Below are 12114 nucleotides of genomic sequence, written 5' to 3'. Positions count from 1 at the left end.
ATAGACTTCCCTTTGAACATGGCTCAATTAAAAAAAATCTCAAGTGACTCAAGGGTTTTTACCTTAGCTTCCAATAATGTTTTTTTGTCATTAATGTGAAATAAATATGACCACTATGGTTATCTCAGCTGGCAGTGAAGCAATGCAGGAAAATAATGAGATAATAGAACATGAAAGTATAAACACATGCTCAGAATGAAGCCGAGATGTGTGAGGAGAGAAAGTAATACGAGAGAGCCTTCTGAGGGGTGGAGGGGTCGTAGAAATCGAGGATATTATAGGAGAGAGCACTCTTCTGAACCCCCACGTCCTATCACACACATACAGTCCTGAATGCACCATTCTTTTGCACCTGCAGGACTACCTGTGATGCATACAAATTATCTCTGACCCCAATGAATCATTTACCTAAGATGAAAAACCTTTCGATGAAAAGCACCATGTTTTAACTTTTGTTGGTTCTTCTCTCCTGGCTTTGGCTTACATCTTCAATAATGCATGCGGTACTCAATGAAGGTGCATGCGATGAACTGGATGCTTCAAGCAGTGCCATTGATGCCACGTTCTGATCCAGGCGTACTTGCACCTTACTGTATTGTTTTACCATAATGAGAGAGTTGTGAGATCAGAGAGAAAACAATGAGAATAGCTGCTGGCCTTTGATAATTAGTTTTCATATAACCGTACTTGTTTTATGCTGCCATGTGCTCTTGTCTCCATTTTATCTGACTACTTTATTTCAAGTCACTCTCCTTCTGCAAAGACTTCACCACTAAATATCTGCATATGCACACAGATGAAAAATAGCGAATCATTCTTAAAACCTTGCTTTGAAAATGTTTTTTTTTACAGATTTACTTCGGTCAGCTTAATCACTGATAAGAGCACTGTGAAAAAATATGCTGTCATATACAGCTGTTGTGGATTAGTCACATGGCTCCCATCCTACGGGCACAACAACCACTGATGGTTGCACACTATGTAGGTCAGTCTCTTAAGTAGTTACTTATCATGCTTTATTTGCATTTATTCTGTAAAAAGGAATCCCATTTCAGTATTTTGTGCATCACCTTATCAGTTAAGATGGTTGACGTGAATTAGTAAACTTGTACAGCTAAGGTGCAAATCCTAAACTCCAGACAAACAAGACAGTACAGATTATTGATAAACATGGTTTTGAGACTATTTGCCCAGAAGTTGAACCATCGCCCTGTTGAAACGTGAGAATAAGCAGATGATCAAATTACTTCCACTGCGTTAGGCTGCAGAGATGAAGGTCCGCTCAGCTGAAAACCTTTGGCACCATTAACGGCTGAATTGGTTGGACATCAAGTACAAAGCTTCACATGTATTATGATTCATACGCCTGTAGATTACTTTCTTTTACCTTTGGCACAGGAGCACTCGAAAACAGAAACGCATGGTAACCTTGTTGGAGGCAATTTTCTGGTATGAATCTTTAATGACCACGCTCTTCAGGAGGATGTGACATGTTGCAGCTGATGAAGTGGTCTCACTAAAGGATAAAAGCCTGCAAACGAAGTCCACATAGTGCCAATGCTGTATCGAACAGTAAGCAACCAAACAGCTGATATATAAAAGACACCATCCGAAACTAATACACATATAGTCTAAAATTAGTCTATAATATTTATTTAATTACGTTACCTCTGTTTGTACAGACACATGGACGTGTAAATGTAGATGTAAGTAATGATTGATATACTCAAATTGTCATTGAAATATGTGTCTGCTTCGGTTCACAGTCCATCTCAGCATTCAGAGTGGTGCTAAAATGCACAATCCTGATTTTAGATTGAACTGAAAGTGAGAGGCCCCTCTGGCTCATTGATTGGACGCACAGTGAACTGAGCAGGCAGCGAGATGATCCCAAAGTGGAACAGGAATGAACATTCAAATGCTGCCTAGTAAAATATGCACACCGTCACTCATGTAAATTGCACTGAATGTGCATGAGGCAGAAAACCGCTCTGCATAAGCATCCCTTCAACCTCTTCTTCAATAATCACTTCTACTCTCCCTCAAACGCTTGACTCTCCTCCCTTTTTCTCTCTCCTCTCCTTGTCAGATTTTCAGCATGGATAGTGGTCTACCTGTGTAAGTTGATAGTACAGATACATTAATTGTGTAATAAATGATGGACGTAGCAGCTGGGCGCAAAGCAAAACACAGAATTAACACATTCGTATAAGAGAAAAGTTTGAATAATTTTGGTATTTGACACCACAAACCACTACTTTCTTAGGTATACCTTCTTATGGGCAAGGCTACTTCTCACACACACAATGCACAACACATTACACTGGGATGAGTCAGACACATGGGTCAGGTGACCCTCCCCTCACAGCTGAGTCACTGGTGACGTGGTCTACAGAAGCTGCTCCATATCGGACATGCAGACCGTGGCCCCTCCTCTTACATGTCTACGTGACTTTCTCTCTTGATGTATCCACTTCATGACAACAGCCTGCCACACAGTCTTGGCATGAATACAGACGCTCTGCTGGAATACTGTTTCTTTCTCCTGTGCTCTCCTTCCTTTCGTGCAATCCCTCCGTCTGATTTACTACTGTATGTTCTTTCACAAGCTGAACTATCTCTCTACACACAGATGGCGCAAGTGGTCTCATGATACCACCTAAAGAGGAAGTACAAGAGTGGGCAAACAGACTATTTATTATAACAGTATTTATCTAAGTCTCTATTCTGGTCATCTGTCAGTTTGGTGAACAGAAATAAGTGAACGTGGAATCATTAGGAAATTTGTCTTTCATCTTTGGTGGTTCTCTTTCAACCTCCTCCTCCAACCGCCACCATCTGGTTAAGGATGTCCCTCTTCCCCCTCCCCAGATTGCTTTCTGTAGGCCTCGTTGAGCAGCTGTATCTCTTCACGATACCCCGAGCTCTCCTGTGTCTGTCGTCGGCTGTTCTGGCGGTGAGCCTCTACAGTGTCAGGTATAGTGATATTGATGGTCTCTGTCTCGGGGTTGCCACCGCTGGGGATGAGCAGGGAGTAGGAAGCCGTCTCGCCCAGGTCGCAGGAGACGAAGCGGTTCTCCCTCCGTGAGTAACGCAATGATGGTGATCGAGCGTGGGTGGAGGATTGACTTATGTTGGAGATGATGGAGACACTGTCCAGGGCCTCCTCATTGTCACAGATCTCCAGAACCTCAAGGTGAATCTTGACATTGGTGTCCCCCACCACTGCTCCGATCCCCATCCCCATTCCAATCTCCATGCCCATCTCTACGCCGCTGACATTTATGTCCCTGGCCTGGCTTCCTGCTGCTGCGTCGTCTGCACTGGGCTCATGGCCGACTGATTTGGAGCGATACACTTCCACCTTAAAGATTTTACAATACAAGTTATACACAAAAACTATGGGGCACTATATCATTTTAAATATAATTAAATAAATGAATAAAAATACTTTTTGAAAACTAGAAAATTAGCTTGAAATCTAATCCTATGGATGATATGGATGATACTTGTATTGCATTTTGCCCCGGATGCCAAACATTGACACTGCTGTGGGACAATAATTATTTTGACCGAATTTGTTATAATTGAGGAGAGCTGTTAAAGTAAGGGCCTTTACCTTCTTGGCATTGTTTGGTGATATTCTGAGTCCATCACTGCTGACCTCATAGGTGGAGAGAGAGAGGGTCTTTCCTGTGGGTGCTTGCAGAGATACGGTGCCCTGGAAGGCGCACAAGGGGATTGATAGGCCACCTGAAGGACGCTGATAAGGAAAACCAAAGAAAAGCGCAAAAACAAAATGATTTGACATGTCCTGCAAAACATTTATTCACTGTGCATGTTTTTTTAGATAAAAATTAGTCTGCGTGGCTAAACTTGGCACATTTTCATCATGGAAAATGTTCATGCATTAACAGGTCTCATTACTTCTAAATTCAATCATATACTAGATTACATCTTGGCTACTCATCATGCTATTGACAAGGAGTACAAAGCGTCTGAGGCCTCACATCAAACACAAGGTTCTCGTGCATCTCATTCACTTTGTTCAGACTATGTTAACTTAGATTGTGTCCATGTCAATGGCAGCGAGATGAATGTTGTTGACCAACCATTTCAGTCCAAAGAGTAAATGAGGCTTACATCCAAGAGTCCTGTCAACACCAGGTCAAATGAGATGTCAAGGCTCTGTGCAGGCGACCAGGATCCCAGCAAAAAGATAGAGGCCTTACCTCTACGCTATTTAGCTGTTATCAGAATTTGTTCATTGACTAATTTAATATGAATAATATAATTTCAGTGTATAATTCAACAATCAGATTTGTTCGGGTTTCTTAGCAGTTTGCAATATATTTAGCAATCACATGGCTAATTTATATTGCCCACATTCATATTGTTTCCACAGAGATCAATTCACCACTGTACATAAAAATGAGCCACTGTCAACGTGATGTGTTTGAGAAAATGCATTTTGTTGGCAGGGAAAAAGAGAAGCATCTTGCTGTGCGACAGTGGGGAGACTGTGGCAGATCTCATTAGGCCCTGGAAATTATTTAGATTAGTTTGATGTAATGATTTCATTGTGGCTATGACGCACAGCAGAAACAAAGAGGATGTCATTCTCTTCACCTCCCTGTCTATCTGTTTTCCTGTCATTGTCTTTGCATCATTATTAATTGAAAGAGACGAGTGGGGGGGGGGGGAGATACAGTGACCGCAATGTTGAGCTGAAAACACATTGTCAAGTAAATCAAATAATGCTCAGAGCCCATCAGTGTATGCTTTGTGGGTACATTCACATAACTTGTGACTTGACAGCTATCAGATTGAATTGCCACACATTTTGGAAATAAATACCCATAAGACCAAGAGGACGTCCTATTCTGACTTTTAATGTAGCACATTCAGGAGTTTGGTTTGGCAAGATGGGTTGGCACAAAATTTGGAACAGATAGATTTATAGTTGGGGTTAACACCGAAATGTCTCAACAACTACGGAATGAATTCCCATTAAATTTGGTACAAGAATTCATGGCACCAGCAACCCTATTGATATTCCCATCAACCTCAGTTGCACTTTTTAGAATGCTAATTGTGTAATAGTGTGCTAGCATGCTAACACATGCTAAATATAGTAGACTAAATTTTATAACTACAAAACATCACCATGTTAAACATCGTGGCCGTGCTCATATTAGCTTGCTAAATTCAGCATTTATCTCAAAACACTGCTACGGCTAAGAACAATAATTCTCACACATCTGCGACGGTGGCTGCAGACTTTCTGTTATACATCTATTTCAAATAAGCAGCAATACTGTTAAATATCTGATATTGACATGTGCAGCATATTGATTGAGGTTGTGTTACTTCCATGTGTGTTAACAATCAATATTTTTTTTCCCTTTTCCACCTTGTAGTATTATTGGAGAGAACAACATTAATTTACAGTTTTGGAGGTGTTCTCAGAGGGGTAGACAGGTTGCAGTTGCCTGCATATAATTTCCCCATTTTGCCCTCAGGGGGATGACTTGTGAATGCGCCCCCAGCTCTGTTCTTGCCAGCACAGAGTATAAAGTCACAGATAGGGTAATATGTCTTTAAGCTCTAATTCCACCTCTCCCTGTGGATGCTGAAGGCCAGGAGGGCCGAGAGAAGCTGGGTAATGACATCTAGCCTGCTAACGAGGAACAAAACACAGCCAGGAAGCACCATACATCACAAACTATTTAGACTTGGTTTCCATCGGCTGTTTGCCTCTGTGTGTATACATAGTACAGTAACACTTGGCTCTGTGTGTCTGTGAGCCAAGTTAGATCTTTATGTCATTTGTGTCTTTGCTTGCAGAGGGAGGGCTGCTGGGTCGGTGCAACTTCATTTTGCAATTTTTTTTTCACTTTGCTGTTTGGCTGTGTGTTTTCATGTTTTTTTGCATATGCAGAGTGTTATACACTGTGTAACTGTATAAGAAACTGAGATGTAGGACACACACACACACACACACACACACACACACACACACACACACACACACACACACACACACACACACACACACACACACACACACACACACACACACACACACACACACACACACACACACACACACACACACACACACACACACACACACACACACACAGCAGTGAGAGTCACAAACTTGTACATGATGCAAAGTGAGTGACAAAGCCTAGCTGTAGATGCATGCTCCCTGGATTTTCCACCCTCTGGTGATTTCCAAACCAAAACATTTCAGACTTATAAGTAGAGCAGAGAGAGAGGGGGAGAGAGAGAGAGCGCCAGAGATAGAGTCCGTGCATGTGTGCGTGTTTCCATGCATGCATGTTTGCACATCTGCTCATGTTTGATGAAAAGTACATTTTAAAATAAATTATGTTATAGATGATACATAAGATAGTCAACAGACAACATAAATCAGTTACAATGATGTGATGAGAGCCATCCAGTGGAGATTAGGTAAGATTAGGGAAGTGTGGGTATTGTGTGTTTTTACGTTTGTATCTGTTTTTAGTGATCTAGTTGAATTTGACAGTTTGTAATTGTGTTGTTTGCATCGTTAAATTAGTTTTTTATTAAATTTAAAGTTACTTTTGCTATTAGTACTAATTGCTCTCTTTTTTCTAAAGAGGGAAATACAAAATTATCAAATAGTATTCTCTCCTCTCATCAGTGTCTCGTATCTCGAATGTCAGGACACATTAATCATTAGGCCTTTACTGTTATGTCCTTGTTTTACAAATCGGTTAGGTCCAACTAAATAGAGAGAAAATTAAGCTTCTAGTATTACAAGAGCAGATGATGTCAACAACAAAGGAAGTAGTGGATTAACACGGATTAATGGCCAGTGGTTCCTGTGCCTGTAGCAAACTCTCTTGAGCTGCGTTGTTTACATTTAGCGCTCTCTGACTTTGCATCTACTGGATAGAAAAACTACTAAGTGACTGAGCAAATAATAAATTGCATCAGCGCAACTTTAGGTTTTGGCAGGTAAACAAATCTGTCCTAGAGTTATACTAAAACTTGAATCAAAAATGCATTCTGTTGAATTTCCATCCAAACCGTAGGTGTGTATTCACAAATGTAAAACAGGGAGCAAACCATGAGTGGATAAATCTCATCAACGCTGATCTAGGACCTGACCACTGTGTATAAAACCACATCAAGTCAACAAATATAGCCGAGCCTTGAGAGCTAGTGGTATATTAGACCAGATTTTTTTCTGTGAATATTTTGTGTTGAAAGACGCTGATATTTGGCTGGTATTTGTTACTAAAGTGGTATCCCACTGATAGTATCTTGATCAATTGCTCTATTAGTCAGAATCAATTGAGGCTAGCACACAAAGATACCCAGACAAAGGAGAGAGAGAGAGAGAGGGAGCGAGAGAGAGAGATAAGGTTTTAATCTAAATCATATTTGCAGCTCCAAGTCTGTGAACTTGATTATAAAAAAGCATATGCACAGATGCGGAAAAAGCCCACACAGCCACAGACTGAAAAACGGAGAGTAAGACAAAATAGAAAACAAAGAAAGGGCGACAGAGTATCCATCCATCTAATTGTCATGAGGCACTAATCTCTCCTAAAGCATCACCTCTAGAGTCTATATCCATAGTTACATGTTAATGCAGCAGTTGTTCTTTTCTAGTTTAAGAAAGTCATTAATTCCAGCCATAAACCACACATGACCGGTGGAGATAACATAGTGTAACGGTTCAACATCAGACTAATAAACCGACTGCTCTACCTGTCTGGGGGTTCTCTCTGATTTACTCCTGCACCACTCCCAGTCTGTCAGCTCGATTTTGCGACACTCCTCATGCGACAGCCTCCTCTCTGGCCCCTCGAACACAGACGACGTGTCAGTGAGATTGTGTTCCTGCTCCCGGTGATGAGAAGGCACCAAAGGGACACAGCAGAAGTCATCATCGTCATCTGGAAGTGGAGGACAATCGGCCAGCGCCTCGCCTCCTCCGGCCTCTGCTTCCAACAGAAGGTCGGCATGAGAGGAGCTGTCCACTGGGCATGTGGTGCTGAAATCAAAACCAGGCGCCAGGCTGGAGAGCCCGCCACTTTCGAGTGCATCAAGGCGGATACTAGGGAAGTCACAGTTGAAGAGGCTGTGATACGCTGGCTTCTCAATGGGCAGACTGTTATGAGACATGGTGGCATGTGACAGCTTGTACACGCCATAGCCTTGCCGGAAGGAAAGATTAAACTCAAATCTTCTTTTCATCACTGTAAAAAAAGAAAAAGAAATGGAGAATCATTTCATTAGACCCTGATGCCAAAAACAAGCCATTGGTCTATATCATGTTACAAAATATGGTCATTATGAAGAAAAAAAAAACATCATGGTGCATCACTGATGACTTTTTATTTCATCGTCGTCTACCTGAGGGCTCCTGTGCTGGATCCCGTTTGCAGTTAATGAAGCAGCCACACGGCATGTGGATCCAGCGCTCAGACAGCATGAATAACGGAGTGACCGCAGGGGCGAGCAGAGTGAGAAAGAAGCTCAGGGTCTCCAGGGACGAGCTGTGTGTATTCAGCGCGTGGCGCACCAGAACCAAAGTCTGTGAATGAAAGGAAAGGGGGGAAGACTTCACTCAGGCTTCCGTGATTCAATATGCGTGAGGATTTGGGGGGAGGGAGGAACATGAATGAAAAGATAGTATATAGATCCTTTTATTGTGTTCCATCCTCTTTTGGTTTGTGTCCAAAATATGGCAATGCCATTTCAGCCGAAATGCATTAGGATTAGACAATTGCACTGTTTTGTATAGGTTGACAAAATTACACATGAATGCATAAGTTCTGTTGCTTATTGGAAAATAGAAGCAAATAGAACTCTGTGGCCCAGCAACAGGTGCGGCATATAGTGCAGATTGACCTCTACAATACTTTGCAAGCACATACACAAACAATAGCTAAAGACAGTGTCATAAAATATTCAAATCTACAGACAGTAAACATTCATTATATTTCTGATCAGGAACATTTTGACATTTCCTGCATTATCGTCAGCAGTGGTTTGGTACATTGTCATGCTTGGAATGCCAATGAAGTTTGCCCCTGTTTGCTTGCTGCAGGACAGACAGTGATGGATTTTATCACCTAAAATCATTTTTCTTTCTTTTTGATCCAGTAACAGTCAGCATTCACTGTGTAACAGTCTCGCAAAGCATTTCACAAGGGAAACCTAATGAAAGCATGCCCTTTAGGTGTGGACTAAAACCTGCCAACAACAGGGAATGTGAGTATAATGAGACAGTGGCTCTATAACCAAAATGAAAAATTGCTTGTTTTTCAGTCAGTGTAGAAAAAATTCACTGAGAATGCAAACTGAGATGTCTAAATGGTTTCAAAACTTTAAAGGTGTCCAATTATCAATGGGTGTAATATGTCCTAAAAATACTGCATTTTTCCCCATTGTTGCCTCAAAGGGATATTCAGCGTTTATTAGTCTCCAAATAGGAAAAATTGTTTACTTTATGTTGTGTAACAGGAGTATTAGACTTCAACACTGACTTTATATTCGACTTTGTTATTTGTGTCCACGTCATAACCTCTTGCAGCTCACAGACTATATCGTACACACACGACACACGTTGTGGTGTGATTTGGGGATGCATGACATTAACAACGTTTTGCAATATCGTGCTACATTAGAGGCCCATGCATGCCTTTTCTATGTGTCTGGTGATCTGTAGGATTTGCTTTTATTACGCAGCTCACCATCATTGGCATCCATAAAACCACCCGGACCAGCGCCAGGATCATGGAGAAGCGCTTCTGCGCGAACACCACCGGGCTGTCCCCGACAGCAGCTGTCCTCTGTCCGTTGACGGATACCGGGGACATGCCGCCGCCCTCCGCCTCCCCGAGCTCGGTCACGCCCGAGCGTGGACTCAGCTCGTTGTAGGCACCGAAACTTTTGTGAGGGCTGTCCCGGGAGAACGAGTGGAGATCGCGGAGGGGAGCTGAGCCGCTCAGCGCCCCCCTCGACGTGTCCAGACGGCCGGGGTACAGCAACGTCCTCTGGGGCTCCCTGGAGCACAGCAGCTGGTAGGTGAGGGGGGTAAAGAAGAAGAGCAAGCCGCAGAAGCACAGGGAGTATAGAGAGAAGAGCAGCAGGCTGTAAAAGCCCTCGCTTTCAGGGAAGCACCCGAGAGAGGCCGGCGTAAAGCTGCCCCATCCGCACACGGGTAACACACTGACGGCCAGACTCACAGCCCAGACGCAGGCGATCGCCCACATCACCCTCACGGGCCGGCGGGCGGACCGGAGCGCCCCAGACCTCTTGGTGACATAAAAAGTGTGGGCTGCGATGAGGCAAGCCTTCATGTTGCTGGAGACCCCCTGGAACACGTAGAGGAGTCCGGACAAGGTGCACAGGCGGCTCGAGCCCGCAGCCCCATCGGCGTCCCACTGGAGGAGCATGAACAGGGAGAGGGGCACCACGCTGAGCAGGTCGTCCACCGACATGGAGCCCACGATGAGACACAGGGAGGTTCTTCTCCGCATCCGCAGGAGGCAGAGCAGTGAGTACGCACCTCCGGCGAAGGTGGCGGCGGCGAGGGTCAAGCACGAGCCGAAGAGCAGCAGGCGGATCTGCCGGCTCACCTCCGAGGCGTGCGTCCTGTCGTAGGTGGCGGTGTGCAGGTCGCTCCGGTTCGGCGCCGGGGAGCTGAGGGGCGTCGTGGACATTGCCACTGGGCGAACTTCTCCGTCTCTCTTGGCACTTTTGACAGGTCAAATCCGACTCACCGGCCCCGCAAAAGTTCCCCGCGCTGCAAAGACGCGAGGATGGCACGACATGCGCCGGATCCGAGGAGATGGTGAGACACAGCAGAGCACTCCTCTCCCGATTCCGACCGACAGCTCACGCCGCGTAACCAAAGCTTCCTGGTCCCTTGGACGTGGAGCCGCGGGGCAGTCGGGCTGGGAAACACTCGTGTTCACCCTCCTGAGCGCGCAGCCAGAGCACCTCTCGTGTCCAGATGCCGATTTACGCGCTGTCGTCATCCCCCGTCTGCTCTGTCGCTGGGGTTGGGCCAAGCGCAGCCTACTACTACTACGGTGTGTGTGTGTGTGTGTGTGTGTGTTTGTGCGTGCGTGTGCGTGTGTGCGTGTGGGATACTGGCGGCCTTTTCGTGTGTGGCTTGGCTCAACTCCTGATTCGGGTTCCAAATACTCCCCCTTCTTCATTCCAATTCCTTCCCTATAAACAAACTAATATCTTAGTAAATAAATACAAATCTCTTATGTATTCTACTACCATAGTGGATTCATCACTGTGTGTAATGGGACCATCGTGTCGTGGTTGATTCAATTAAATCAAAACACCCATCTAGATGGACATGCTGTTCCCTGAAATCAGGAAACCAAATGCCATACAAAACATAAATTAGATAAGATTTGATTGGTATCTTGTGAGCCAGACTGGAAACAGAGTAATGCCAGTTTACTGTAAGTACATGTATTTAGTCCTTTAGTGCGCATTGTGGAGAGTGGAGCAGTCGTCAAGAAGAGACAGGGGGGCAAAGGACCATTCATGGAATTTGAATCCTTGCTTGACTCATCTAAATGTAGGAAAACATATTCATCTGGTTTGTCACCTGAGGCTCGTTTTAAATGATAATTCAATAAATAATTAGATTGTAATTAAACAGTTTGCTAGTTTTTAATTAGATACAGGTTAGATGGGAGTGTGTGTGTGTGTGTGTGTGTGTGTGTGTGTGTGTGTCTAAATCCTATACCCTGGTGTGGAACTGGCCTTGTCTTGTCCTTCCCTGTGGTGTTCAAGGATTTTAAAGCTCAGGGACTCCGCACTTTGTATAGATTCATGGGTGTTGATTTATCCTCATTTGTGCAGTATAGAAATAACACTGGCAGTGTGCTGTAGTGCTCGGTTTATCACAGGTGACAGATGTTTGGACTCATGCCCTTCATGCAAATGCACATGTATCTACATGAGGGCAGTTGTTTATTTGCACTCCGTCATCATGTCCTCGCTCACTGTATGAAATCACTACACCGAATGGCTGCTCAGCTCTTTAAGCCTTGTGCAGTTCATATCGATGTGGAG

The 12114-nt window shown here is 44.0% G+C and overlaps 1 protein-coding gene across 1 annotated transcript; it reads right to left on the bottom strand.

Moving 5' to 3' along the window:
* Nucleotides 1-144: 144 nt before the first annotated feature.
* Nucleotides 145-11084, bottom strand: LOC118299892 (probable G-protein coupled receptor 149). Its single transcript, XM_035623981.2, has 5 exons — nucleotides 9762-11084; nucleotides 8419-8599; nucleotides 7771-8261; nucleotides 3620-3763; nucleotides 145-3364 (listed from the first exon to the last, which is right to left on the bottom strand). The coding sequence occupies exons 1-5, from the start codon at nucleotides 10731-10733 to the stop codon at nucleotides 2843-2845; spliced, it is 2310 nt and encodes a 769-aa protein (XP_035479874.2). The 5' UTR covers nucleotides 10734-11084; the 3' UTR covers nucleotides 145-2842.
* Nucleotides 11085-12114: the final 1030 nt, after the last annotated feature.

This window comes from Scophthalmus maximus, chromosome 11 (genome assembly GCF_022379125.1).
Source record: "Scophthalmus maximus strain ysfricsl-2021 chromosome 11, ASM2237912v1, whole genome shotgun sequence".
Classification (NCBI taxonomy): domain Eukaryota; kingdom Metazoa; phylum Chordata; class Actinopteri; order Pleuronectiformes; family Scophthalmidae; genus Scophthalmus; species Scophthalmus maximus.
This window is presented reverse-complemented; position numbering and strand designations above follow the sequence as displayed.

What these genes read in the sequence shown, in the direction of transcription:
- LOC118299892 (XM_035623981.2), bottom strand. Translation starts at nt 10,733, where the DNA reads ATGTCCACGACGCCCCTCAGCTCCCCGGCGCCGAACCGGAGCGACCTG. An exon ending in CAGAGAGAACCCCCAGACAG is followed by an intron (nt 3,764 to 7,770) that starts GTAGAGCAGTCG and finishes TTTCCTTATCAG; the next exon opens with CGTCCTTCAGGTGGCCTATC. An exon ending in CACCAAACAATGCCAAGAAG is followed by an intron (nt 3,365 to 3,619) that starts GTAAAGGCCCTT and finishes AAAATCTTTAAG; the next exon opens with GTGGAAGTGTATCGCTCCAA.